Source organism: Acinonyx jubatus, chromosome B4, assembly GCF_027475565.1.
Source record: "Acinonyx jubatus isolate Ajub_Pintada_27869175 chromosome B4, VMU_Ajub_asm_v1.0, whole genome shotgun sequence".
Lineage (NCBI taxonomy): Eukaryota > Metazoa > Chordata > Mammalia > Carnivora > Felidae > Acinonyx > Acinonyx jubatus.
The window spans coordinates 76,140,985-76,168,566 of NC_069387.1; the positions used below are offsets into that span (position 1 = coordinate 76,140,985).

The window sequence follows — 27,582 nt, forward strand, 5'->3', positions numbered from 1 at the left end:
CCTGCCATATTGTTTTACTGTTCCCTCGACTCCATCTTTCCAGGCACAATACCTGCCTATTTCCTCCACAAAAGTGTCTCTGATTGATCTTGCCCCCTTCTTTCCACGAGTGTTCTAGAATTTTAGAGCTGAATATTTTTCTTTTTTTTAAGTAGGCTCCACACCCAGCGTGGAGCCCAACATGGGGCTTGAACTCACAACCCTGAGATCAAGACCTGTAGAGCTAAATATTCTTGAGATACATAACAGTTGAGAGAACTTAGACACTGCCTGAAGACTGAAATCATGTTTTAGTCAACTTTCTATCCTACCCACCTCATCTACCCAACAATTGTAGAGACCATCACTTACAGAACATTTTCTGACTTCATGAGCAGTAGTCATAAACAGTCTATGTTAATATGAAACTCTCTGACCCATTAAGTGTCATATGGAGTTTTCACAACCATTTTTTTCTTGGCTTTTCACAGAACTCTTATCAAGTGAGTACTCTTACAGAAGAAACAGAGCTAAAGTAACTTGTCCAAGGTCACATACACTAAAGGAAATGGCAGTGCTAAGATTTGAACCTAGATCCTGTTTACCAATAGGATGCTTTTTGCTACTCTCCATGTAGGGTAAATATTCATGTGTACTCAAGACAGCAAACTAACTCTGGGCAGCAGCTAAGCACCACCTCTAAGAATCCTTCCCAGTTTCAGTAATTAGTTTACTCAAAAATATTTATTGAACACCTAATACATCCCAGGCATGGCGTCTATTGTTGGGCGTAGGGTACAGCAGTGAACAATGCAGGAAGGTGCCTGCCCTCAGTCTAGTTCAGGGAGCCGGCCAAACAAGGAAACAAATGTATAAACAATGTAAGTGGTAAGTTGATGAGGGAGGGAGGTGGGGGATGGGCTAGAAGGGTAAGGGGTACTAAAGAGGGCACTTGTGATGAGCACTGGATTTTGTATATAAGGGATAAATCACTGACTTCTACTCTTGAAACCAATATTGCACGTGCATGTTAACTACAATTTAAGTTAATGTGTATATATATACATTATACATATGTATATAATGTATACATGTATGTATACATGTATAACACATATATGTATATATATGTAACACATGTACGTTTACATGTATAATACATTATATATAACACATGTACGCATATATGTATAATACATATATAATGTATCACATTATATATATATATATATATATATATATATATATATATATACACATACACACATATACACACACAAGGTGACGGAGGAAAATGTGTACCCTTTTTGTTGGCATTACTTTGGATAAAGTGGACAGAGAAAGCGTCTCGGAAAAGTGACACTTCAGACCCGACCATGGTCTTCAGGAGGCTTTTAAGGAAAGACACCTTCCCACAAACCTAGTTTGGAAAAAGCTGGCTAAAGTAAAAAGGTACTCAGTGCGCACAGGGGCCGCTCCCTCATCGCCTCGACTGACACTGGACAGTTCCCGGCCGCCGCCACTAGAGGGCGCCTCGGGTCCCAGCCCCCAGGAGGCGCCTTGGCCCCAGTCACTGCCACCGTGACACCTGGTACCGTCCCCGCCCCCCCAACCCCCCTCCACCGCCTCAAGGCCCCGAAGTCCGGAGTAAGGACAGAGGGCAAGGGAGGCGCTAGGAAGCCCTAGTGAATCGCGAGGGGTCAGCAAGGTCCTCAGAGAGAGGACGTCCTCAAGATCGCAAAACCAACCACTGCCGTTAAGTCCTCATTCCCTTCGGGACAACCCGCTTCCGGCGCTTTTAAACAAGGAAATACTGGATGCATCCAATCCTGCTCCTTCTTTCGCCACCTAGTTAGCATCGGTTCCTCGCCAGGGGAGCCTCAGACAGGCCGTCTATGGATACCAATCAGCGCTCAGGAAAGACGCATGCGTTCTGGAACGAACGTGACGTACAGTGAACTTTGACCTAAAGACGACCTCTTTCCTTCTCCCCCGCCCTCGCTGTGAAGATGGCGCTCTCCAGGTTGTGCTGGGCTCGCGCTGCTCTGTGGGGTGCGGCGGTCACCCCCGGACCTTATGTCACCCGGAAGCTGCAACTTGCTCGCCCTCGCGCTGGCCTGGCCTGGGGGGCCCCTCGGTGAGGGACGTGGGAGAAAGGAAAGCGTTTCTGATGTTCAGGCCCTTCCAGTCTCTCAACCTTGTTTGCATGCCTTTTCTTAATTCTTAGCGTTACACGTCCTAGCCCCGGGTTTTTATTCTGCTCAGAATTCGCACCCCGATCCCTACTAGTCATATGGCTTCCTGACCCGCTTCAACTTTCAGGGCTCCATATTGTCCGAATCCCCCACGTATTCCGAGCTCTTTCAGCCTCCCTTTTTCTACTCAAGCTTTACGGCTGCTTGTCTGGATCCCATCTCTCTGGCCTTAGCCTGCTGTTCAAATGGTCCCTCAGGCCTTGCGCTGCCTGCAGACTCATACCCACACCCAACATTCCTTCCCGTCTGATCTTTCATCTGCCCGATCTGTTTTTCTTTTCTGATCGCTTATCTCTTCCTGAGCCCAAGATCTTCCTTGGATTTCAGAAGTTTCAGGCCTTAGCATACATTCCCTGAGACCTGGTGTTTTACATTAGTGTGAACGGACTCCAGGACTGATGCCCAGATAGTCTCTTTGATCTTCCTTGTAGGTCTTCAAACCTCCACCTTTCTCCAAAGGCAGATGTGAAGAGCTTGATTTCTTATGTGGTGACCAAGACCAAAGTGATTAATGGGAAATACCATCGTTTCTTGGGTCGTCATTTCCCCCGCTTCTATGTCCTGTACACAATCTTCATGAAAGGTAAAACCAAAACAGAAATCCCTTGAATCAGTTCATGAGCAATGTCAAAGAGTTAGAATGAGTAAGAGTGTTTGCATGTTCTGCTATGTGATGTGAGCTGGGGGGGGGGGGGGTTCTGTTTCATAAATGGTTGAGCGTGAAACGAATTCTTTTAAGTTAGCACTCCTGGAGAATGTTTCTAGAAAAGTATTATGACAACAACTTCTGAGAGCATCCGGAGGGGGATGCCTATAGGTATTTTTGCACTTTTCTTAACCATATGCAGCTGCCTATTATGGAAATTCTTTGACATGCACCAGGCCAGATGTCTATGGCTGCACAGACCTGCCCTGTGATTTATCAGTGGACTTGGCCCATAAGCAGATGTGGTTTAATGGTTATCACAAATCTATAGGTAGCATATTGTGGAAATTGCACTACATATACTTGTTTTCTGGATGTTTTCATTAAAATCAAAGCTGAGCTAGTTACTAAGAGATGGTATAATGACACATGTCCACTCTGGTGCCAGACTGCCTGTGTTCAAATCCTAGCTTGTCACTGGCTATGTGATTGGACTAGTTACTTAACCTCTCTGTTCCTTGTTTTTTTCATCTGTAAAATACAGAAAATAATAATAGAACCTACCTATTGGCCCACATGGTTGTGAAGATTAAATACATCAGTATTTGTAAAGTACTCATGGCCTGATCATAGTATGTGCTCAATAAATGTATCTCTATTATTATACTCTGTACTTTTATCATAACACCAATTACAACAAAGTACCATATTGTCAGCTGTGAATATTATCATGATTATTACTAGCTTCATGGAAAATCTAAAGTAGAAATAGAATGGCTGCTTTCTCAGCTCCCAGTTTATAGCTATGATTAAATGAGAAAAAGGTCCGAAAAAATATTTTGGTTGGTTTGTTTTTAAGTTTTTGATTGTGTAAAGTTTTAAATGTACACAAAAGTAGAGAGAATAATGTGATGAATTTCCATATACTCAGTCTCACTTCAACAGCTACCAACTCATGGCTGCTGGTCTTACTTCATTTATACACTTGCCTTCTCCTGTATAATTTTGAAGCCAGCCTACACATTATATCATTTCATTCATAAATATGAAAGCATTTTTAAGAACTAAAGCCCTAGATAAAAGGTAAGAATACTCATCGAATGAAGAAAAAAATTGAACCATAGAAATATGTTGAATTATACTATTTCTAAAAGTGTTCTAGAAAGAAGATAAGTTAATATCTGGTTGGGGAAAACATAAGGTTAATTGAGCAAGACTTCCTGAAGTTAGGGAGCTTTTGAATTTTTTTTTTTATTTCTAAATGTTTATCTCTTTTAAGAGAGAGAGAGGGTGCACACGCGTACAGTAGGTGAAGGGCAGAGAGAGAGAGGGAGAGAGAACCCCAAGCAGGCTCCACCCTGTCAGCGCAGAGCCTGATGCGAGGCTCGAGCCCATAAGCCGTGAGATCACGGCCTGAGCTGAGATCAAGAGTCGGACGCTCAACTGACAAAGCCATCCAGCACCCCTTGAATTTTCATTTTAAGGAGGGAGCGGGCAATGAACCAGAAGAGGGAGACCATTCTATAGTAGACCACAGAAGGCCGGCTTGGCTGGGAGATAGGTAGTGTGTTGCAGGGGAGAAGAATGAGAAAAGAGATACAAGTTGGCCTCACAAGAGTTTTAAGTGTCCTAGTTTAGAGCTCTGATTTAGAGTAATTTTGGGGAGCGACAAGTACGTGCATTGGGGTTAGACATGGAGTTAGGGACCTGTGTGGTAAGATTCACACTGGGATAACATTACACTCTGTCCTCTACTTCAATGAGGCAGGATTGCAGATGTTTTGGGCTGATGCCAAAAAGGCTAGAAGAATAAAGACATATATGTGGAAGCACAATGTAAAGTTTCATCAACTTTCATACCGGGAGATGGAGCATTTGAGACAGGTATGGGCCGGGGGCAGATACCCAGAAGTTCATGGTGAGGTAATTAAAGTTAACTAAGATCTCAAGTGTTTTTTGTTTTGTTTTGTTTTGTTTCCTTTCCTATCTTGTTCACCACTGATCAACCTTTTCCCCTCTGCTGTGAGATCAAAGTATCGAACTAAGTAAGAACATCAGGTTATTTGTCAGAATTGGGTTTATTCGGAGTTGTAGCCCTCTACAACAGAGCTCCATAGAGATTCTGGCATCCTTGCCGAATGAAAGTTGTGGACACTAAAATCGAGTTCATTTCTGAATATATAAAAATCTGCAAGGATCCCAAAGGCAGCAGGAAAGTAGTATTTGGTAGTGACTTGATGGTGTTCACTTTGGTGGTGACTTTGAAACTGAGAGCGAGAACCTAGGACCCATTTGGCACATCAGGAAGAATTTGTTGAGAGATTTGGTATAATGCCAGGCCCTGTACTAGACATTATTTGGGATACAAAAATGAACAAATCAGGGCTTCTGTCCTCAAGGAACTTACCAGCTAGAGGTAGATAGAAATAACCTTGATCCTTCTCTGGCCTGTAATAGAAATTTACTGCACAGTGTTGGGGGAGGGATTGTCCATTGTATTAAGAACTTACTTGGGTTAAAACTGCGTCTGTGTTTATTTCTGCTTAGTTCCGCCGAGACGTCACCAAGTGTCTTTTCCTAGGTATTATTTCCATTCCACCCTTTGCCAACTACCTGGTCTTCTTGCTAATGTGAGTACAGACTTCTATCTTCCCAGCGTATTGAAGATATATAGATTTTTTTTTAATTCAAAATTATTTTAAGAAGAACTTTCCATTTCAGAAATAGGCAGAGATTATCACATTTCCTGCTCCAGTCTTCTAATTAGCCGCCCTTGGTAACACTTGGATTACTGGGTTAGCTGTAGGTGTAGGTAGTGTAGACTTTTCCTGCCTCTCAGCTGCCCCTGTGTGTTGTGAAATAAGATTATGACCTTTTCCATCATCCCTAGAGGCAGCAACCCACTCCCTGAGAGGCTTAGCAATTTGGGACAGTTTTTTTAGGAGAGAAACGCATTTCATATTCTGATCACATAAATCTTTACTTTGTATCCAAACACGACACTTTTGATGATTGATTGATTGATTTTTTAAGTTTATTTATCTTGAGAGAGAGGAGAGAGAGAATCTCAAGCTGGCTCTGCACTGTCAGCACAGAGCCCAGTGTAGGGCTAGAACTCACGAACCGTGAGCCATGTGACCTGAGCTGAAGTCAAGAGTTGGATGCTTAATCGATTGAACTACCCAGGCCGCCCCCCCCCCCCCAAAGATGACACTTTTAAACTTTGATCTTGTGTCTTTTAGTTATCTGTTGCTACATAACAAACAACCTCAAAGCTTAATAGCTTTTCATGGTTTCGTGGGTCAGGAAATTGGGCAGGGTTCAGGTGTGTGACTGATTTTTCTCTTCCGTGTGATGTTGACAGAAGTCTCTCAGTGATATTTAGCTGATGAATGGACTGGTCTGGATGATCTAAGGTCACTCTTATGTCTGGTGCCTTAGCAGGGATGGCCGGAAGGCTGGGACTGTCAGAGTGCCTATATGTGGCCTCTTTAATATGGTGGCCTCAGAGTAATAGGACTTCTTACATGGCAGCTCAGGGCTCCAAGGGTGAGTGTTTCGGCAAATAAGAATCCAGGTGGCCTTTTATAACCTAGCCTTGGAAGTCACAAAGACTCACTTCTGCTCTGCTTTATTGGTTAAATCAGTCACCCAGATTTAAAAGTAAGGGGGACATAGACCTTCCTTCTCAATAAGAGGGATGCCAGAGAATTTGTGGCCGTGCTTTAAAACCACCACACATGCAGAAAATGAATTAAAAAACAAATTTGACTTTCACATTTTATATACACATACGGACTGTGCAACAGCTTGAGGTTGTCACCATCACATATAATGACCAGCTCTGTCTGCATCTGTCTCCCGGTCTGTCCAGCATATGTTCTTCAGATGCTTTGGTTCAAAAGGAGTCATTTTATCCAATTACTGCATGCGAAGCTATTCCACCACTGCTTGCTTTCACAAACCTCAGTAATGTTGCTTGAAATTGTGCTTCCGTGTCTCTTAAACCTTGGTCTGAGACTCATTTACAGAACAGTGAGGTAGGAAGTAATGTCTCCATTTCTTCTTCCTAGTATTCATATCTGCCAAATGCTTTCTTAGATCGCTTTGAAGATGCCGGTTTCAGCAAGTGACATTGTGATTCCTTTTCCTTTCAGGTACCTGTTTCCTAGGCAGCTACTGATCCAACATTTCTGGACCCCAAAGCAACAAATTGATTTCTTAGATATCTATCATGCTCTCCGGAAGCAGTCCCACCCAGAAATCCTTGGCTATTTAGAAAGGGTTATCCCTCTCGTTTCTGATGCAGGACTCCGGTGGCATATGACAGAGCTGTGCACCAAGGTATTCCTCTAGCTAACCCTTCCTGCAAACTAGGACTCTTGTTAGATCCAGTTTGCACTAAAACTAGGAAAGAGGGCCAGTCAGGAGCTTCCTAACCTCTACCAATCTCTTGGCTCTCCCAAGATACAGCATGGTACCCACCCAGCAATACATGATATCCTGGCTCTGAGAGAGTGTTTCTCTAACCATCCTCTGGGCATGAACCAACTCCATGCTTTGCAAATGGTGAGCACTTCGAGGCTTTCTCTGTTCCGCAGCCTCGCCTTGCCTCAGGTTCTGTGTGTGGTAATGCCGTGCTGACTTTCTCCTCCTGTGTCGTTGCGTTACAGAAAGCCTTGAGTCGAGCCATGCTTCTCACACCTTATCTGCCTTCTTTCTTGTTGAGACACCGTTTAAAGACTCATACCACTGTAATTCACCAACTGGACAAAGCTTTGGCAAAGCTGGGGATTGGCCACCTGACCCCTCAGGAAGTGAAATCGGTAAGAATTTGATGGCAATATCAACCCTCAATCCTTGGTGGGCTTTTGAGCTCACAGGACTGGGAGCTTACAGAGACCTCCACCATGTTTTGGTTGTTAGAACAAAGGCCAAACTCTTTATTCTTTCACTTCGTTTCTGTGTCTTTTTTTCTCAGGGAACTCATGAGAGGGAATTGCCCAGAGTAGTTTTGGCTTATGGCCTTTCAAAAACCAGAGACACTGTTCTTTAGACCTACTATTTTTGGTTATATAGTCCTCTTTGCTTGTCTTCTTGTCCATTGTAGTTCAGATTGCCACAGAGAAAGGTTTCTTGTGGGGATGAGATTGGAACTTACTTAGAGGTTTTGAATTATTAGTGGGTTTACAGTTCATGGCCATACTTGCCTTGTGATTATTGAGGACTGTTTCTCTTCTGGGTGATAATAGGCTTGTTATCTTCGTGGCCTGAATTCTACCCATATCGCTGAAGAGAGGTGTCGAACTTGGCTGGGAGAATGGCTACAGATTTCCTGCAGCCTGAAAGGTAAGACCCATCCCTGTGGTTATGCCACTCAAGTTCAAATAATTTTTATATTTTATTCTGAGATTACTTTGGAGTTGATGAGTGAGTACTGTGAGACCCTTATCCTGTGTATAAACTCATTTGCCTACAAATGAGGCTAAGCAGGTAGTGAAGTAGACTGTGCAAGACAAGAGGCAGTAGCGGGGACTGTGGGAACCAAGACTACATGCATGCCAGTCTGAAGCAGTTTCTCAGCCTCAGCACTATAGATGCTTCGTCCTGGGGGGCTACCATGTGCGTTAGAGGGTATCTAGCAGTATCCCTGCCCTCTACCCACTAGATGTCAGTAGCGCCCTCCACCCCAGTTCTGATCATCAAAAACGTCTCCCAACATTGCTAGATGTCCTGTGGGGGAAGGGGGAATAGAATTATCCCGGGTGAGAAGCGCCAGTCTAAAGGCATTCAAACTCAAAACAAAAACACTTGGAGCACCTGGCTGGCTCAGTCGGTAGAGCATACAACTCTTGATCTCAGGGTTGTGAGTTCGAGCTCCACGTTGGGTGTAGAGATGACTTAAAAATAAATCTTGGGGCACCTGGGTGGCTCAGTTGGTTAGGCGTCCGACTTTGGCTCAGGTCACGATCTCACGGTTTGTGAGTTCAAGCCCCGCGTCGGGCTCTGTGCTGACAGCTCAGAGCCTGGAGCCTGTTTCAGATTCTGTGTCTCCCTCTCTCTCTGCCTCTCCCCTGCTCACACTCTGTCTCTGTCTCTCTCTCAAAAATAAATAAAACGTTTTTTTTTAAGTTGAAAATAAAAACAAATCTTTAAAAAAAAACCCCACAAAATCAAAAACAATTGGCTAAATAAAAAGTATCTGAGGGTGCGTATTAGGCCTGTGAGTCACTTGTTGGAACCTTTGGCTGGGCTTTGATGTTTTCTAAGCCTGTGAATAGCAGGGTAGGCCTACTAATCTCCTTGGAGCCAAGAAATGTTTCCAGAGCACCAGCCTCTAGCAGAAGAATCCCAAGGGTGACGATAGTTAGTGTTCACTACCATTAGCATCTGTGAATTTTCTCCCACCACCACATGAGAGGCAAGAAGTGAGGATGGGGAGAAAGGAATACCTGGTGGAAGGAAAGGAAAGCATCCGTGGCAGGGACCGGGGTGAAGCAGGGGACCTTCAAGAATAGTAGCCTCTCGATGTCACACCTCCCTGCACTTGGCTTCCTGACTCCAGGATCAAGCCCTGCCCCCTCCCCTCCCACCCCCCACCCCCCTCCACTCCCCCCCCCGCCCCAGGTGACTGTTCTCTGGCCAAACCATTAACATTGATGGTGTTTTCAGAAGCTGAGCTGTCCCTCTTGCTACACAACGTGGTCCTGCTTTCCATCAACTACACCGGCTCAAGGCGCTGAATGAACGTGGAGCGGGTGGCATCATCCTGCAGTCACACAGTATGGCAGCGTGGTACCAAACAGCACTGGCCGGCAAAGCATCTGTGTGCCCTGGCGGGGGTGTGCGGGAGGCAGAGGAGCAGGTGCCCGCGGGCTTTCCAGCGTGGTACCCTCGAGGGAGGGAGCTGGAACTGAAACAGACCCTCTTACCAGAAGTGTCATCCCAACTTCCTCACCATCAGCCAGAGCTGGCAGCAGCCTCCGTACGGGGCTTTAATTGTGACATTTTGAGTTCAGATCCTAGGAAGTGAGCTTTTGCCCCAGGTGGGGCAAGTCCTAGCAGCCTCGGACTTAACCACTGCCACATTCTTTACAGCTGGGTTTTTGTTAGTTTCCGGCTGGGGAGGGGGGCAGCCCTGTTGAAACTGGAGCATTTACATCTGTGCGTGTCCTTTGATGCTGCCCTCGATCCTTTGTGTGACCAAAAATAGGCTTTTTATTTTTATTTTTATTTTTGGTCCCCTCACTGGGTTAACCACTCCCTTTCCAAGTCCGTGAAACACTTTTTTTTTTTTTAAAGCAAACAGTTATTCATATATGGGAACATTCTGATGGCAACGATGCAAGGAAATACAAGTGCCACTTGACCCTTTCCGTGTTTATAGCCTTCACCCCACCCTTGTCTTAATTTCCGGGCTGTGGTGCAGCCTCCACAGATCTTAAACTCTGCTACCTCCGCTGAGTTGCGGCAGTCCGGCTGTAACTGCCAGTGGCCGCCTTTGGGCCCTGGATTAAGCCTCCAAGGCACTAACGACCACCCTGCTTGGGAGCCCGGGAGCGGTCTGCGTTCGAGAGTACGTTGGGTTTAGCTTTTGTCCCTGTACGCTAGTGACGTGTAATAACTTATTGTTAAATGCATGAAGCACTGTTTTAAAGCCAAGTAAAGACTGCCTGAAACCAGCTGCTGGAAGTGACTTCTGCATACTCGGATGATTTTGCTAAAACTCCTTTGACAAGACAGACGTAACCTAACTAATGGAGACGTAGTCGGTTGGGATAGAAGCTTCTGATGGGATGGAAGTTCTGAGGGAACGGATTTGACACTGATCCTCTGCTCAATTTTAACGCGATAACCAGGAACAGAGAATTTTATATATATTATAGATACATACATAATCTGTAAAGATTATATATATATGATTGTAAAGAAAACGGGATTAGCAGATGAGCCCCCAGGATACAGACTATAGACAGGGAAAAGCTTCAACAGGGGAGCATCAAGCGTGCTCCAGCTTGGGTGCATAAGGGCATACGATGCACGTCAAGTTCTTGACGCTCCAAAGAGAATGTTCTGTTTTTCCATCGTAAAACATTTCTGTTGTTAACATTAATATCTAACTGACCTAATTGGTTTTATGTACAACGCTGGAGAAGCACCCTTTGTCTAACAAGTAAGTAAGTTGTGGCCTGCCAGGATAAAGAATAACACACCATTCTTTGGAATATTTCTTTAATATTACATTTAAATATTCTCTTTAAATACGGCATTATCACAATGTAAAGGACCTAAAAGGCAAAAAAAAAAAAAAAAAAAAAAAAATTGTTTTCAGAGAACCAGACAAGCTTTGGATTCACATTGAAAATACTACCTGTGTACAGTATATGAGAAAGGAAACTGGAAAATCTTAAGAGTTGCAGTAATAAGAGATTTCTTTTATCTAGGCCTAGACTGAGTGGGACTGAAGCCGTACGGTCCTGTGATCAGAGGCCTAGGCTTAGCTTTTCTAGCAACCATGAGCGAGAACTGTGTCCAGCTCAGGTAGCACCAGAAACGAGATGGACTAGGTTGTAGAAAAGGCCCTTTGCTTAACAAGACAGTTAATGCTCAGTGTTAATATTTCAGCATTTAAAAACTTGGGATCGGCGGGGGTCAGAAGTGTTGTTCCTGGAGGGACGGACTTGGATTAAGAAACTAGTTTTTCAGAAAAATCAAATCTCTTGGGGGCTGGCAATGAGTTTAATAATGAGATTCCAATTCTTGGCTTGACCCCAAAGGCTAAAGTGTCTCTTACCAAGCAGGTGGAATCCACTTCCAAAGGTGAGGCTGGAGCCTTCCTAAGGAGGGAATGTTTAGAGCCCACGCTCCCCTCCCAATATAAGCTTTCAGGAAGAAAGTTTGCAGTTTAAGCTTCAGCCTTCTATTCAAGGGGATGGCCGATCGTGGGGGAGTGTGGCTTGGCTTGGGATAGTGTCTACATCGCGGGTGCTTAAGACTCTCTTGTGAGGCTAGAGGATGGGAAGGGACAAGGTCTTGTACTGAAGAACTCCCCTCCAAATGTAAAACCAAGCAAAACCAGGAATGAACTGGAGAGGCAGACTGGGTTAAAAGACGTATCCGTTTAAGTACAAGGCCTCACAGGCTCAGTTTAGAGATTTTCTAGGTGAAATGTTGCTGTGACATACATAAAGAGTGCGTTCACGTCCCACAAGAAAAGGCTTTGTGAGCAAGGTAAGTAGGAAGAGTTCTCTCCCCACCAAAAGCAAACAGTTTTCCACTTGTTCTTTCTTGGTCAATAAACCATACCAGAAGTGAAGTGTGACGTAAAGGATGCTAGTGGAGAGTGTTTTTTGCTCCCTACTGACTCCATTTTAAAATGGACGCAAAGAGAACTAATAAGAATTCAGCAGTGTTTAGCAGAGCGCATCCTAGAACATGAGCTGGACATAAGAAGAACGGGAACCGTGTGCCCCCATGGAGGTAAGACCCGAATTTGAGTCCCACTCTATAGATCTCAAAAATAACAGTCAGAACTTGAACTCTTTGGAACCTGGGAGCTGTGTGTAGCAATTAAGAATTCGTTTGGCTTCCAATTTTTATGCATCAAGTTGGAGGGATCCGATAAACATTTGCAGTTGTCAGGGCGGGGGGACTGGAATAGCAAAACTCTCTTAACCCTGTATATCCAAGGACCACAAGGGTAGTACAGAAAGAAAAGGACAAAAACTAGTTGGTGACTTTAGACTGCCACGTCCTGCATTCCTTTAAAGCTCAAACCTCCCAGAGCGGGGCGGGGGGAACCTGGGTGAAAAAGCAAGCATGGCACAGATCAAGTCCACTTCTTTGCAGACAGCAGCCTTTTCCGGCTGCCTCTTTCGGACACAGGCAATGCTCCATAGATGCCTCCTGTGGGACGTGTGAGCCCCGGCCTGAAGCTGCCTGACGGAGCCGGCATTACACAGGCACAAGCCTCAGGCTCTTTAGGCCACATCCCCAGCCAATCTAGCTTTTTCTTCAAGGGAAAAAGAAAGGGGGTGGGGGAGACAAATAGGCAAGTTTAACTCTAGTACCTAAGAACATGTGAAAGAAAGAATTCAAGTTACAGACCAGGAATCCCCAGTGTGGGGAACAGGTCGGAGGACACCAAACGTGTCAAATATTAACTTATTTACCAAACAGGGGGCCAGGGAAGGCAGGTTAAGTTTTTCTAAATTCTGGAGGTTTTCTACAGAAGCAGAGACCCTTCTACCCGTTCCTCTCTAGATCTGGCCAGATGGTACTCCAACTGCGTTATGCACCAAAGTGGGGTATCAGGGTGACCGATGAGAAAACTTGAGCTTCTTCCCCACCTGGAGCTCAGGAAAGGAGAAGGGAGCTTTGCCACGCTGTTCAAATTATTGCGTTCTGGTCCCTACATAAAGAACAGCTGCTCGAATTACCCAGCTTCTCCTGTGAGATCCTCGTTCTTTGTTCCAACGGCCCAGAAAGCTCAGTATTCAGCACTGTGCGGCCTCCTCTGCCCCAAGACTCTCCCCACATCCAGCTGGGACCGGTCTCCTTGGTTCTGTTTACCCTTTAAAAAATACTCGTACAAACGATTCTTTCCCACCCATCCCCCCAAGACCCCGATAAAATAACATGGGCGTAGCAGCTGCTTCTACAGTTTTGTTTTGAAACGGTGTTAGATAAAATAAGGGAATAAATAGAGAATGGGTCAGAGGCAGAATCTCCATCCCCGGCTCACACTGCCAGAGGGAGTTCTAGGGAAGAATCTTCAGGGGGCCTGTCCTCACTCTGCTGTGAGGTTTTCTCCACCGCACGGCCCTCTTCATGGTCCGTGCGGAAGGGGAGGCTCGAGGGGCACCAAGAGGGGCGGAAGTCTTCGCTCTCAGGCTCATCAGGGTTACAGCCTTCGGGCACTAGCGCCTCTAGGGTGGACGCTTTCCCCACTTCTGACTTACACAGGGCAGCTGGGTCTGTGGGGCTACAAGCCACCAGTGAGGTAACCGGGAGAGAGAAGACGTTCAGATCCTTCTCCTTGGGGAAAGAAGGCGGGACTTCTTCCGCGCTAGGCTCTCCTTTCACCCCCAGGACTGGCCTCTGCTCCACCTGATAGTAGACCAGGGGCCCACCGTTCAAGTAGGACGGGCTGTTCACTGCCGAGGCGGCCGGGTGGTCTGAGTTCTCGGCGAAACACAGGACGGAGGAGCCCGGGGGCAGCTGAGCCTGGATGAGGATGGGGGCTGTGAGGCCCGGGCACAGCTCTTCGGGCACGGCCAGCGGCTCCTCCAGGATGCACACGCCCAGGCTCTCGATGCTGGAGTCCAGGCTGGCGCTAGAGCCGCTGGAGTCTTCCTCTGCCTTGAGCCGCTCCAGTTCCTCTGCACTCTGCAGGTGCATGACCGCCGTCTCGTTCTCAGCAATGAACTCCTGGAAGTCCTGTGTCTCGGAGCCCTGGGCTCCCGTCAGGCTGCAACCGGCGGTGGGTGAGGGCTCCTCGTCCGGGGCTGGCGGGCGGCTCACCTGCCGCTTGCTCTCCAGCTCCAGCTTCATGATGGTGTGGAGGTAATGAGTCCGGACCCGGATCGGATTAAATTCAATGCGCCCCGCCATGTTCCCGCAGCCATCCCGGGAACAACCGCACGGAAAGGACATGCGATCCACCTGAGGAGGGGACAAGGAGGTTGAGGGAAGATGAGGCCAGCAGATTTAATAACGGAGATAGGAGACGTCAGCTGGCAAACACGGGCAGCTGGGATTTGAGGTCTTCTTACAAGAGGAACAACTAATTCAAAGCGAAACGTGCAACGTGGTGACCTAAGAGCATGAGGTGGTAGTTTTCAGACCACTCGCGTTCTGATTCCAGCACAGCCATTAGTTAGCAGTTGTGACCTCGGGAAGGTCCTGTATCTCTCCAAGGCTTTGTTTCCTCTTCCAAATAAAGTGTAGCCAAAAATCACGTCAAAGGGCCTTTCCAGTTAAAAAGTCCTGAGACCACCTCTCTGAATGCTGACAGTTCTCAGAGTGGAAGAAATTTTTGTGCCTCAGACTTTCCCAGAACTTACCTGGTGTGTCGAGAAGACAAAGGCTGGGGCCCAAGCCTAGTGCCTTCTGCAACGACAGGCATGGGAAAGGAAGTAGATCTAGCCGGTCCAAAGCAATCGATACATTCCAGGGAAACTAGTGAAAGTGTCTTAGTTTGCTAAGGTGCTATCGTGACAGTTCCAACAAAATAATGACCAGCTTTTCACTGCCTGCTTCATTTTTCCCTGATGGTTGGCCAGTTTAGTTCTGAAACAGTTATAGACCAGAAATATGTGGAAAGGGGATCTACTCTACCTCCTTATTGGATCCCAAAAAGGAAAAAAGCACCCCCCCCCCAAAATAAAATAACATCAGCAAATATGTACAAACACACAATGTCTTTCTATGATATCAACTTCTAGAACTCTCCATTCCAGTCTTAAGAACAGTCCAATTCTTAGGACTATTCTCAGGACTGTAAAACAGAATGATATATTATAGGACTTCACTCTGAAAAGCAGTATTTGGCCAGATCAGCTAGAGCTATTACCTGCCTAAAATTAAACAAAAGGTTGGTTAGGATCCATTCAACCAGAAGGACCCAGCACCCACATCCTACAAGTTCCAGGTAGATTTCATCCTCTGGGATGGTACTACTCTTTTCAGTTGGGCTAGGCCTTCTAACCTGTCCCTTGTCAGAAGGCCAGGTGGGGAATGAGGTCTTCTATCTTTTAAGATCCTGGACCTAAGGGGTGCCTGGGTGGCTCAGTTGGTTAAGCGTCTGACTTCATGATCTCATAGTTCTGGAGTTCAAACCCCATGTGGGACTCTTGGCTGTCAGCACAGAGCCTGCTTTGGATCCTGTCCCCCTCTCTCTCTGCCCCTATCTCACTTGTTCTCTCTCTCAAAATAAATAATTTTTTTTTTAATTTTAGAAACTAAAAAAAAAAAAAAAAAAAAAAAAAAGATCCTGAACTTAAGATCCTGGACTTAACCTCTGCCAGGCCAAGTTTGATCCTAAATTACAGGATCCGAGAATTACTTTGAGTTTTACAAAATTGGAGTAGAGGTCCTGTGAGTGAAGATAAAATCTAAAGGCCTAACTCAGCTCTCTGCTTCCTTTTATCTCACGAAATCAATATTTAAGGAATAGCTACTAATGGTAAACTTACTAACCCCTGTTCCCTGTTCCCCCATTTGCGGACAGCTGCCTCTTCATCACCTCTGAGGTGAGAAACACAGAAAAGGTAACTGCTGTCTCCATAGCCTAGGAATCCTGCCGTGCTTGGTTTTCTCCTTGGTGGAGGAGGGTTATGGAGCTATGGAGTGTCCACACTCACAGGGAATCCACCCACGGGTGACAGGCGGCCTCCCGTGTTCATGGGTACCCGCATCACGTCCCCCAGACTCTAGAGTAGATATGCTCTCTCAGGCCGACTTGGACTCACCTGGCATTTAATCCCAGCCTGACTACAGGCACAGGCTTCTGGGTCACAGTACAGGCGACAGTCGCAACCACACTCTTCCCGTGACAGGCGGATGGCTCTAAGCTCCTGTTTCTCTTCGGCATCGATGCGGTGGACCCCCGAAGCCCTCAGCAAGGCTCGGCGCCGCTTGGTGGGCAGGGGCTGCAGGAAGAAGTAATCATCCACCTCCACGTTTTCCACGTCAATATCTTCATCTGAAACATCATCCAGGGTCAGGCCGTCGGCCTCCACCGACTCCACCGTCCCATTCTTGGTCAGCTGCCAGGAGACAGGGAGGACAGGTTAGCCTCGAGTATTTGCAGGCACCTCCTCACAGTGGGTGTCTAGAGCAGCACAGTCCAACTGAACCTGGTGCGACGATGGAAATGGCCATGCTGCTCATAGCACGTGTGGCTACTGAGCACTGGAAATGCGGCTATAGTGCAAATGAGAAGCTGAACGTTTTCATTTCATTTCACTTTAATCGAGTGTAGTATAAAGAGCCACATGGGGCGCCTGGGTGGCACGGTCAGTTAAGCGGCTGACTCTTGGTCTCGGCTCAGGTCATGATCTCACAGTGCACGAGTTCAAGCCCCGCGCTGAGCTCTGCGTCGATGGTGGGGAGCTTGCTTGGGATTTTCGCTCTCCTTCTCTCTGCCCCTCCCCCACTTGTGCTTCTTATCTCTCTCCCAAACATAAACTTAAAAAAAAAAGATAGCCATGTGTGGCTAGCGGCTACCATATTGGATAGTTTAAGAGAATAAACGTAGAGCAGGAAGGCAGGAAGCCTTATGTAGCTCTGTAGTTCTAACACCTTCCTGTCGACACCGGGTATCACCTTGGTAGATCAAAGTTTCTCAAAACCTGTGTCTCATCCTCCCTCCTAGAAGATAATATTCTTCCACGAATATATCCTCCATTCCCAGACTTGTGTCCCTTAACTTCAGCTAACTTGCCTTCTAACACAGGGAGGAGAAGGTCTATCAATGGCTAGATATTCCTTGGATGGATAGAGAACGTTGCAAAACACCCTTCAATATGTACCCCCAAAGGACCCAAAACCACATTCTGGGAAGAAGACTACACTCAAGTGTAGTACAAGGCCACCGGGTCTTTGTCAACGAGCCTAAATCTTCACAGTGTCAACAACGATCTACATATACAGAAGAGCTTCATTTCATTGGGAGGAGGAAAAAAAAGGAGCAAGTTGTTAATGGCTACCAAAGAAAGCTCTCACTTCCGGCCCACAGTCTAGAACAATTCTTTCTCCTGATACTTTTTTATTTGATTTCAAAGAAAAGCAGTATGTGAGGCAGGGTGGCTTATATAGCACTAAGGTACCATCTACAGGCAGAAATCTGGGTTCTCTGGGCTAAGAAGGATAGCCAGCCAGAAAAGGGAGTCTTAGTGGAAGGACAGTGTGAAGACAAGCTGGCTGAATAAGTTTTGAAAACTCACTAGAGAATTCGAGTGAAGAAAATGAGACCTCATCATCTCCAGAGCTCTGGAAGCTACTAGCAGGATGAGAGCCAAGCTACTGGAGGGGTTGGCTTACTTCATCAGACAGCCACAGATTGGTGCTGGTAAAGGAACAGCTCCTGGGGGACGTGATGCAATAGGCCTGGCTAATAAGCTCCACACCTGTTGTGTTTGTTTGTGGGAAGGTGGGACAGAGGAGACAAATACAGTGGTGCTTCTGGGGGGTTCCTGGTCTGTTTTTTCTGTACCAGGCAGACCAGCGATGAGGGGCCTTTCTGCAGACCTTGGGATCGCCCCTGCCTATTTCACTGGGGATGGCTTCCTCCTCATGGCCTCCTCCTCACCCTCCCTCTCGCTGTCCTCTCAAGGGAAAGAAGCTAGAGATGCAATAGAAAGAAACCCACACAAATGTAAGGATGTAACACGATAGAGGTGGCATTTCAAATCAAGTGAGAAGAGTCCTCTGGCATTAAATGGTATTGGGACAACTGGATATTCCTTTGGGGAAAAAAAAAAAAAAGTTAGATTCCCAATTCATACTACCCATAATAAGGCACTGCAAAGGAATGAAAGGCCAAAATTAAAAAGAAAAATAACTGGGGCACCTGCGTGGCTCAGTTGGTTGAGCATCTGACTTTGGCTCAAGTCATGATCTGATGGTTTCATGGGTTCCAGCCCCATGTCGGGCTCTGTGCACCGACTTCATGGAGGCTGCTTGGGCCTCTCTCTCTGCCCCTTCCCCACGTGTGTGTGTGTGTGTGTGTGTGCGCGCGCGCACGCGTGTGCGTGCACTCTCAAAATAAATTTAAAATTTTTTAATGGAAATATTAGAAAAATTATATATAATCAAAGCTACAGAGCACCAGCAGTTTTTTTGTTTTTGTTGGCAGCCTAAAAGGAAAAAATATCAGATGGCACATGGGCCATGCAAAAGATGGATCTTTGAGATCAACAGTCTCCCCTGTAGAGCGCTAAATAAAGATAGGAAAACTTTCTAAGAGCAAACTGGACCTGGGGAGGGCAAAGGCAGGGTTTTCTCTTGACACAGAAAGATGTACCAGCTGCCACCAGTGCTGCTGTTCGCAGAGTCTGCTAATAAGGAGGAATCCTCTGCCAGCCCGGAGTTTGCTGAGCTCTGTCCCTAGACATCCTGCAAGGGGGGGGGGGGGGGGGGGGGGGGCACAGAACAGGATGGAATCCTGCTGTGACAGGCTATGCCTCTACCGGATTTAGGAGACGGGTTTCTTCTACGGAAAGGGAAGAAAGCCTTCGTCGCAAATGACGAGAACAGTGTTTATTTCCCCAGCTGTTGCTATAGCAGCAGGAAGGTGATAGGGTCAGTGACAGAATTCCTCAGACACAAGAAAGGGACGCCTCAATGTCATTCCAGTTAGAAAAACAGGTGTAAGGCTTTGGGAGTAGACTGAGGGAAGGAGACACGGCTCTCACTGGGGGAAAGGGGTATCATTAGTCCACATCCCCTGCCGTCAGTTCTCTGACCACACCACAATCTGGTGTGGCTCATCGGGGGGTCACCCGCAGCCCTGGAAATAACGCAGCCACCTGTCTCAATATGGGTCAGCAGGCTTTGGGCCCACAAGAAACCTGGCCGGGCCAGAAGCAGTGTTCTCCAAGTTTGGAACTAGGAACTCGGGGGGACCTTTTTGCGGCCTGGTGGAAAACACGGCTGTGGAGTGCCAGGCAGTGCTGAAAGCAAACGGGTAGCTGTGAAGAGCCATCCTGCGAGAGACGGGTCTTCTTCCAGCGCTGCTCTCCTACACTGCGAGAGCTGGCGCGGCCTCAGCGGCAGGCCCGGGACCATCCACAGTGAAAGAACTATTTGGCTACACTGTCATTTACACATAAAAGACTATCACCTCGAGGTGACGGGGGTTATAGAAACAGCAGGGTCCTATCAGAGAACGTAAAGGATCTAAAACCCGTTCTGGGCATTGGGACAACAGATGATCATTTGACAAGAAACTGAAACACTGTGCTTCCTCAGATTCCAAGGGTGGCAGACTCGAATGTTTGTAGATATTCACATTTTAAACTTTTTAAAAATCTGCTGAGGGTAGGGAATTCTAGGGAAGCCATTTTGCTACCCTGTGTAGACTCCCCGCCAGAGACCAGAACAATGGTGTCTCAGACTGAGATCGGATTCCGAATCTGGGATGTCTCGTTAAAAAGATCTGGAATTTCTACGTGCCGAGGGCAACAAATTTAAAACAAATAAATAAAGAATCCAGAGACCCAGATGGTTTTCCATTTTATCTCGGAACGCGGTTAAATACCAGATCCCAGACCCCTTAGGCACCTTCATCTTCTTGGCATGGAGCTTTTCCTCCTTTAGGTGTTCACGAAGAATCTCCCGATGGTTCACCTCCTGCTCCTGAGCAAACTCACAGAGCGTGTAGCTGCGCACGGAGTTATGGCGCTGGGCCATGCCCAGAGAGCTCCCACCCTGGCTGGGCACACTCGTGAAGCCTTGGCGTCGGGCAAAGTAGTAAACGGTCACCTGGTCAAAGCGCACATTCTTCCTCCGCAGCTGCTTCTGCCGCTTGAGGATGGATGTGGCTGAGAAGGGAGCACAGAGCAGTGTTACTAACCCAGGAACGGCCTGCCTGGCGGTCTCGTTCTTTCTCATTCAACTAGGCTCTCCACTGTTGTCCAAAGTGCTCTCTGAACCTTGGGAAACTTCTGATCGTCACGTCATAAATGCACAGTTGGGAGGGGCCTTGAACATCAGCTGGTCCGAACCACTGCCTCCAGACTGACTTTACCCACACAGATGACCACAACATCTAATTTTGGACATCAGCTGGGAAGAGGACATCTAGGCCATCTTTTCAGGATGTAACAATCTATATAGCTTCAGTCAGTATGGCAGCAAGTAACCACCTGTGGCGATTTAAATTTCAGTTACTCAAAATAAAATTTAAAATTCAGCTCTTCAATTACACTAATCACATTTCAAGTGCTCACAGCTACGTACGGCTGATGGCTATCATACTGGACAGTGCAGATGTAAAACTTTTTTTTTTTTTTTTTTTTAAGAAAGAGAGAGTGTAAGTGGGGGAGAGGGGCAGAGGGAGAGAGAGAATCCCAAGCAGGCTCCACACTCAACATGGAGCCCAACATGGGGCTGGATCCCACAATGCCAGGATCATGACCTGAGCCAAAATCAAGAGTCAGACACTCAACTGACTGAGACACCTAAGTACCCCTAGACCGTTTCTATCATAAGAGAAAATTCTATTGGACAGTGTGTATAATCTATAGCAGAGGATGCTGTATTTCTTTAAAGGGCCAGATAGTAAATACTTTAGGCTTTGCAACTCTGCTGCAACTACTCAACTCTGCCACTGTAGCATGAAATCAATTACGACGTGTGTGGCTGTATTCCAATAAAACTTTATTTACAAAAACAGGCAGTGGGCCAGATTTGGTCCATAGGCAACCTCCGATCTACAGAATCAGAAGTTCTGGGGCACCTGAGTGGCCCAGTCAGTTAAGTGTTGGACTCTTGATTTCTGCTCAGGTCATGACCAGATGGTTGTGAGATCGAGCCCAGCGTGGGACTCTGCACTAGGCATGGAGCCTGCTTAGGATTCTCTCTCTCCCTCTTCCTCTGTCCCTCTCCCGCTCTCATGTGGAAGTTCTTTCCAAGAAATTAATTGAGCTATAAGAATTAAGAAATGTGGGGATGCTTGGGTGGCTCAGTTAGTTAAGCGGCCGATTTCGGCTCAGGTCATGATCTCACGGTCCGTGGGTTCAAGTCCCACATTGGGCTCTGTGGTGACAGCTCAGAGCCTGTATCCTGTTTCGGATTCTGTGTCTCCCTCTCTCCCTGCCCCTCCCCCACTCACACTCTGTCTCTCTCTCTCTCTCTCTCTCTCTCAAAAACAAACATTTTAAACAATTAAAAAAAAAAAAAGAAGAAATCTGGAGTTTCCCCAGTTGTCCAGGCAGTAAGCATTTATGTCCTACTAGTGCTACAATTGTGTGGAACTCGGGTGGGCAAGGGTAGTATCCTGGACTTCTTCAATTTAACTCAGCCCATAGGTTCCTGGGAACCTGTAAAACATGGCATAAGGAAAATCAGCTAGAGGAAGTCAGACCTAAGTCCGTGATATTAGAGCAGTGAAGTCCTCCAAAGAGCGAGGTTGGGCTAAGAGTAGGAAGATTATGGTTAAGGGAAAATCCCCAAGCTGGACAGAAGAAGCAGTCGCAAGGACTGCAATGGGCTCTGATGCTTGGGGGGCTGTGGGTGCAGGTGGGGGGTAGAGGGGCTCACTCACGCGTGAAGCTGGCAGTTGTAGGAGGATTGAGACTGTCACAGCTGTCAGCACTGTCACTGCTGGAGATCTCATCATCGGAGTTGGAAACTGATGAGCCCACATCCACATCATCAAACTTCCTCTTGAGACCCGAGCCCGTGAATGCATCCATTGGTTTCAAAGGGGTTTCCTTGGGGAGCCCACGGCGTTGGCCCCAAAGCCCCTGCTCACCACCAGTTAGCCGGGCGCATTAGGATTCTGCCCAGGGGAAAAGAGGAATCAGCACTCCTGTCCTGAGACAGACCTCCCTCCCAAGTCTATACACGTGGCTCTCCAAATGAAGAAAGTCCCTGAGCTAGCACTGATGTCTGGTCTCTTGCGACTAGGTCATTTCTCTACCTATTCTGGCCAACATTCTCCTACTTATGTTTCCCTTCAGTCCCAGTCACTCTCAGAATAATGAGATGAGTAACAGCAGCACCCTTCCCAGCAGAGTGAAGGCCTTTGGTTCCACGCCAGCTGGGCTCTGGGTTTCACTAGCCCAGGGATAACGGTAGCTGCTCTTGTGCTCACACGGGAGAGCTCTCCCAAGGGGCCAGGAGGAGGGACTGGGGATCAAAGGCAGAATTAGGCTGTGCCTAAACCTAAACGAGAGCCAACTATTTCTCCTAGGGAAAATTTGGCCTGGCGTTTCCCAAAGTGTGTATATTAAATAAACTAGTTCCATGGATATGAATAGCCTTACGTGGAAATAGGACTGCCGTGTCCAAACAGTTTAGAAAAGCGCTGTGAGAGGATAGCTTGAAGGCCTTGACTATGCCAACGAGCACGGTGAAGCGTGAGAGCCCACAGCTAGTGCAGTGTTCCACACACCCGATTATGGAATAATCTCGGGGGGCACATGAGCCTTGGATCGCACATTGGGAAACACTGCTCTCGGCCCCAAATTTCACAGTGTATCAGAAGCCAGGGAAACACTTTACCTAGATCTTCACAAGGGTGAAGATTCTCACCGGCCTCCTACAAAGATCAAATGTGGTTGTAAAGAATGGACTGAAGATTAGAATCTGCACTGCCTTCGAAACCCAGAAGCTTTTCCGATCTCATAGAGCTCCATAAAATAGGGCTCGGCCGGTCTGTCATCATCCCCTGTGCGAGGAAAACTTAGCTTTACAATCTTAGCCCCCTGTAAAGAAACCAGCGAGGGGAAAACAAATAGCAAGAGAAGTGACAATTGACTCTGGTAAAGTCAATACGGCAGGCAGTGTTTTCAACGTGCCACACGAGGGATAGTCCACTTCCCAGGTACAGATCTCTCTCCTTCTCCATCTTTGGACCTAAGTTCCCAAGAATATGAATCTGCTCGAAACAGAAATGCTGTCAGAGCCAGAGCCACATGTGACGATACGAAGCCTCCCTGCTTTGCCTCAGTAATGCCAGAATCTCCCCAGACTATGATCTCACTAGTTGCTAATTATGCAGCAGGAATAACAACACTGCCCAGAAAGACAGGGCTGCATTACTGCAGAGCAGCTACCCAGAATATACTGTGGTGTCAAAAGCTGTCTGCTACAGAGCTGTTTTTCTGGACTGAGTCTCTCGGAAGCAATTTGCCTGCTCCTGGATCAGCTCTACTTAGTCAACCAGACCTAATGAGTACTTTAGCGAAGAGATTTCCTGATCTCTCTATGCAGATCTCATCAAAATTCTGTATTCAAGTCACAAGATGTACCTAGGAAACCTCAGCCATCATAGGTCTAGACAAGCACATTCCTGAAATACACTTGGCCAGGAGGAAAAAAAAATAACCAAGTGCTTGATAAGAATTGTAATGAAATTCAAAAAGGAGCCCAAAGTATCGATTCTGTTCTTCGGGCTACTGATCTTACCATCAGAGGTCACGTTCCTCGCACATATTAAGAATGGAGAGCGCCAAGGACTCTTTAATGGGCTAAGATTTCAGCTAGGTTTAAAGATACCTATTAACTAACAAATTTCTTCCTTGCATTCGACATTGGGAGGTAATCTTTCCGACTGAGAATTTATGTGGGTGATGTTTAAAAAAAAGAGAGAGAGAAAGAATACCGTTGACCACTGAACCGAGTTTTTTCTTCCCCACTTAAAAATCTTATCAACCACATAAAAACTCAGACTGAGCTGAAAGTCTGCTCTTTTGAGAAAGGGCCTCAGTCCAGCTTCAGTTTTAACTGGTATCTTTAGTGTTGCTACTGGGAAGGTGGCCTTTTCCTCAGCCTGGAAGCATGAGGGGATCTCTGACCGGAAGCAAACTGTGCGCTCCTGGTCTTTCCTCCAGTGTCCCTTTGCTTCCAGTATTGTGGGCTCCCTTTGAATATTTCTCTTTATGCCCTGCATGAGTTTGGGTTTGGTCCAAAATCATCTTTATTATTAAAATTCTCGCTGTCTTAACCCAGCTGCCCTCAGGGGTAACACTTCCTCTGGTGCAGCGAGGACTGCTGGCTACTTGTTCCATTCTCCTTCGCCCCTTTTTCTAGGTCTTCCCCACTTCCACTTCTAGAAGAGTGGCTTCTGGGCAATCGTAAGAGGCAGGTAAGAAAGAGGGGGGGAAAGAAAAGAAAGAAAGGATGTGAAACCTAGGAGAAAGATATTTTCCTTAAAACGCCGGAGACTAATCTGAACCTACGGCTCTATGTGTAAATAATGTGCATACTGATTTAGCTCTCCTAACGCTACCCAGGATCTGTCTGCGTCACTTTTTCACTCCATTTTATACATATATTTATATATACAAATACATGTATGTATTTGTATACACACACACACATATATACATATACATATACATATACATACACACAAAATCCATCAACTCTGTCCTGACAACCAATAGAAATTTAAATTTCAACCCAGCCTTCCTTACCCAACTCTGGTGTGAACTCGACTTGTCAGGCAAAGATACTCACTGGGCATCAAGAACAAACCTCCCATCCACTTCCCACAGTGGCCTGAAGAGACCTTTCTTTGCAACAGAAGCAACTAGAATAGGTTCCACACTTTCCAGTTCATCAAATCAACCTCTTTTCAAACCACAATTAGAAATCAGTCATGCCCACCTCTCTCAACCATTCATTGGCAAAGGATCAATGCCTGTGTATAAGAGAAACACTTGTAAGTTACACTCCAAGCACTTAAACCCAGACAGAAATAATGAAGGTGAGACTGGAAATGCAGGTCATAACTGACAGTTAACTGTCAAAATGACCAACTCAAACAACAAATGCTTTTGGAGAAAACAATGCAAACCTCTATAAAAGCTTTTTAATGACAGTGAAATGAAAGGTCAGCTGATACTTTCTGGCTACATACTTCTGCCTTATGGTCTTTTCTCAAGTGTGTCTGAGTATTTCTCAAAGGTATATGAAATAACTCATATCCAGAGTATGTAGAAGATATTAGGCTAGCACCAAATAAAGATCTACAGCATATGTGCATTTTAGTACTAGATCTAAGCCTTTTCACATCTGTAGGATTCCTATCACTCCCCCCAAAACCAAAACAGCTTATGTGAGACTAGCAAAAGAGGGACTGTCCAGAAATAATTTTGTGGGTTCAGAGTGTATTCGCCAAGTTTAGGTAACAAAGGCCTCTCTCTTAAATGAGTATAAAATGACGAGACAAGGCATATCTCATGGGAGAAAGCCTCTCCACTCCACTGGAACCCAACCTTCTACTAAAGGTCAAGAGACAAAAATCTCTGGTAAGATCGTCAGGGTTATCTTCCATAGCTGGGTTAGAGGAAGGAAGGCTTGCTGCTAATTGTTAGGATAAACCTGAATAAGACGACCGACCCTGTTTCTCCTTTTACAAGATATTGCAGCTGATTCTCAAATACTATCAATTCCTTGGATCCATGTGTCCTTGTGATTACCAGGATTATGAACATATAAAGTGCTTAAGTGCAAACATACTGTTTAAACTAGGTATTTTAAGGAAGCGTCCCTCCAACCCTCCCTCCCTCCCCCCCCATTCACTGACACAAGGTTAGAATTTGGCTTCCCATGTCTAAACTACCATCGTATGGAGGACACAAGATCTTTGTGGGAGATGAGGAAGGTGATGCTGCAGGAACCACTAACCCTCAAGGATATCCAGTCATTGATAACTCTGGCACACACCAACATCCTCCTGGCTTTGGAAATTAGCAAGATGTAAAGTCAGTGAAGAAAATGAAAATGTGAATCAACTATGGGTTTCCCTTAAACTGAAAACTGCAGGACAAGAGGACACTGTGTCTCTCGGGGATAACTTCCAACATTTCATATTGAAGAACGGTTTGCGTGTCACGCTGCCACTCTAACCCCTTCAAAAAAAAAAAAATAAATAAGACCATGGCACTAAAAGGGATGGATGGCAGTCAGCTGCGTGTTTGGGCCTGTGAAAAAACGATCGAGCTAGCAACCAGGGCAAGTGATGCTTTCGTTTTCCCCCACAACGCCAGAAAAATGGGAGACATCAGGAACCTGAGCTGAAAGGGCATGTCAAGGCATCAGTTCCCTTTAATGGACACCCCTGCTGAACCCTTCAGCTCCCAACCCATTTCTCTGATTCCTGCTAACCTTCCCGCTCATTCCAATCGTCTGCAGCCCCTGCCCAGCCTTCCTCATCCCTTCCTGCCTGCTACTCACAAATTCCCAACCACTCCTCCCACATTTTCCTCTATTCGCCCTCCCCTTCCTTCACTTCCCTCCATCCTGCATCATCTCCACTCCATTCCGAACTCAACCCTCATCCGCAATCCTGCCAGCTTCCAAGCCGCCCATCGGTCTCCCCCGAGCTGCCCCCGCAGTTCCGGCCCGCGTCCTCCGTGCCCCTAGCTCCCACGCCTCTCCGACTCTTTCCCTTCCCAGCGGCGCCCTGGCTCCCCGCCCCCCGACCGCTCCCGTCCGAGCCTCCCTCATTTCTGACCCCTCCATCCGCGCAGCTCTGGGTTGACCACTCCTCCACAGCCGCCCGAGGGCCGATCCCGAGAAAGGACGAGGCGGCACCCTCCGCCCCGCACCCCCAGGCCCATTACCGGCCCCGCCGCAGCTGCCTCCTCCCGTGATGGTCTCTGCCGCCCCCGCTGCCGCCGCCGCCGCCCTAGCCCGGGTGGGAAGGAGAGAGGAGATAGCGAGTCCCGGGCCCGCGGCGACGGTCGGGGAGTTCCCAGGGCGGCAGGGCTGGGAGGGAGGGCGGGTGGGCAGGTCGGCCGGCAGGCGGCGGAGGGCGGGCGGCTCCAGCAAACTCAGGCGCCCCCGGTAGCAGACGCCCAGAACCGCCCCGGCTCCGGCTAACAATAGGCTCCGGCCGCAGCGCTCTGGCTCTTATAGGCGCCGGCACGTCCTGACCGAGCCCCGAGGCATGCTGGGAAATGGAGTCTACGTGTCGGCCCCACGCCCGCGGCATGCCGGGAGTTGAAGGCGGCGACAGGCACA

The 27,582-nt window shown here is 47.0% G+C and overlaps 2 protein-coding genes across 16 annotated transcripts; one reads left to right on the plus strand and one right to left on the minus strand.

Annotated features, from left to right (window-relative positions):
* Positions 1 to 1,604: 1,604 nt before the first annotated feature.
* Positions 1,605 to 10,562, plus strand: LETMD1 (LETM1 domain containing 1). Of its 12 annotated transcripts, none has more exons than XM_027036150.2 (9): positions 1,605 to 1,734; positions 2,666 to 2,817; positions 4,645 to 4,764; positions 5,428 to 5,510; positions 7,038 to 7,224; positions 7,348 to 7,449; positions 7,554 to 7,706; positions 8,133 to 8,229; positions 9,553 to 10,562. In XM_027036150.2, the coding sequence occupies exons 3-9, from the start codon at positions 4,657 to 4,659 to the stop codon at positions 9,621 to 9,623; spliced, it is 801 nt and encodes a 266-aa protein (XP_026891951.1). In that variant the 5' UTR covers positions 1,605 to 1,734; positions 2,666 to 2,817; positions 4,645 to 4,656; the 3' UTR covers positions 9,624 to 10,562. The 12 variants fall into 12 exon arrangements, with proteins under 12 accessions (XP_026891951.1, XP_026891955.1, XP_026891958.1 ...); XM_027036154.2 differs by having other exon boundaries at positions 4,649 to 4,764; XM_015065721.3 differs by lacking the exon at positions 1,605 to 1,734 and adding an exon at positions 1,954 to 2,116 and having other exon boundaries at positions 2,645 to 2,817; positions 4,649 to 4,764.
* Positions 10,563 to 13,532: 2,970 nt separating this feature from the next.
* CSRNP2 (cysteine and serine rich nuclear protein 2) lies at positions 13,533 to 27,442 on the minus strand. 4 transcript variants are annotated; one of them, XM_053226241.1, is made up of 6 exons: positions 27,183 to 27,442; positions 23,113 to 23,278; positions 22,151 to 22,387; positions 20,167 to 20,426; positions 16,353 to 16,649; positions 13,533 to 14,544 (listed from the first exon to the last, which is right to left on the minus strand). In XM_053226241.1, the coding sequence occupies exons 3-6, from the start codon at positions 22,299 to 22,301 to the stop codon at positions 13,621 to 13,623; spliced, it is 1,632 nt and encodes a 543-aa protein (XP_053082216.1). In that variant the 5' UTR covers positions 22,302 to 22,387; positions 23,113 to 23,278; positions 27,183 to 27,442; the 3' UTR covers positions 13,533 to 13,620. The 4 variants fall into 4 exon arrangements, with proteins under 4 accessions (XP_053082216.1, XP_053082217.1, XP_026891946.1 ...); XM_053226242.1 differs by lacking the exon at positions 27,183 to 27,442 and adding an exon at positions 27,074 to 27,090; XM_027036145.2 differs by lacking the exon at positions 23,113 to 23,278.
* Between the last annotated feature and the right edge of the window lie 140 nt (positions 27,443 to 27,582).

Bases quoted from the DNA above. Each gene is read 5' to 3' on its own strand.
- CSRNP2 (XM_027036145.2), bottom strand. From the start codon at position 22,301: ATGGATGCATTCACGGGCTCGGGTCTCAAGAGGAAGTTTGATGATGTG. The intron at 20,427-22,150 runs GTGAGTGAGCCC...CTCCCTTCTCAG, and splicing joins TACAACTGCCAGCTTCACGC to CCACATCCATCCTCAAGCGG. The intron at 16,650-20,166 runs GTGCCTAAGGGG...GTCTCCTGGCAG, and splicing joins TCCATGCCAAGAAGATGAAG to CTGACCAAGAATGGGACGGT.
- LETMD1 (XM_053226243.1), top strand. From the start codon at position 1,989: ATGGCGCTCTCCAGGTTGTGCTGGGCTCGCGCTGCTCTGTGGGGTGCG. The intron at 4,765-5,427 runs GTATGGGCCGGG...ATTTCTGCTTAG, and splicing joins AGATGGAGCATTTGAGACAG to TTCCGCCGAGACGTCACCAA. The intron at 5,511-7,037 runs GTGAGTACAGAC...TTTTCCTTTCAG, and splicing joins TACCTGGTCTTCTTGCTAAT to GTACCTGTTTCCTAGGCAGC.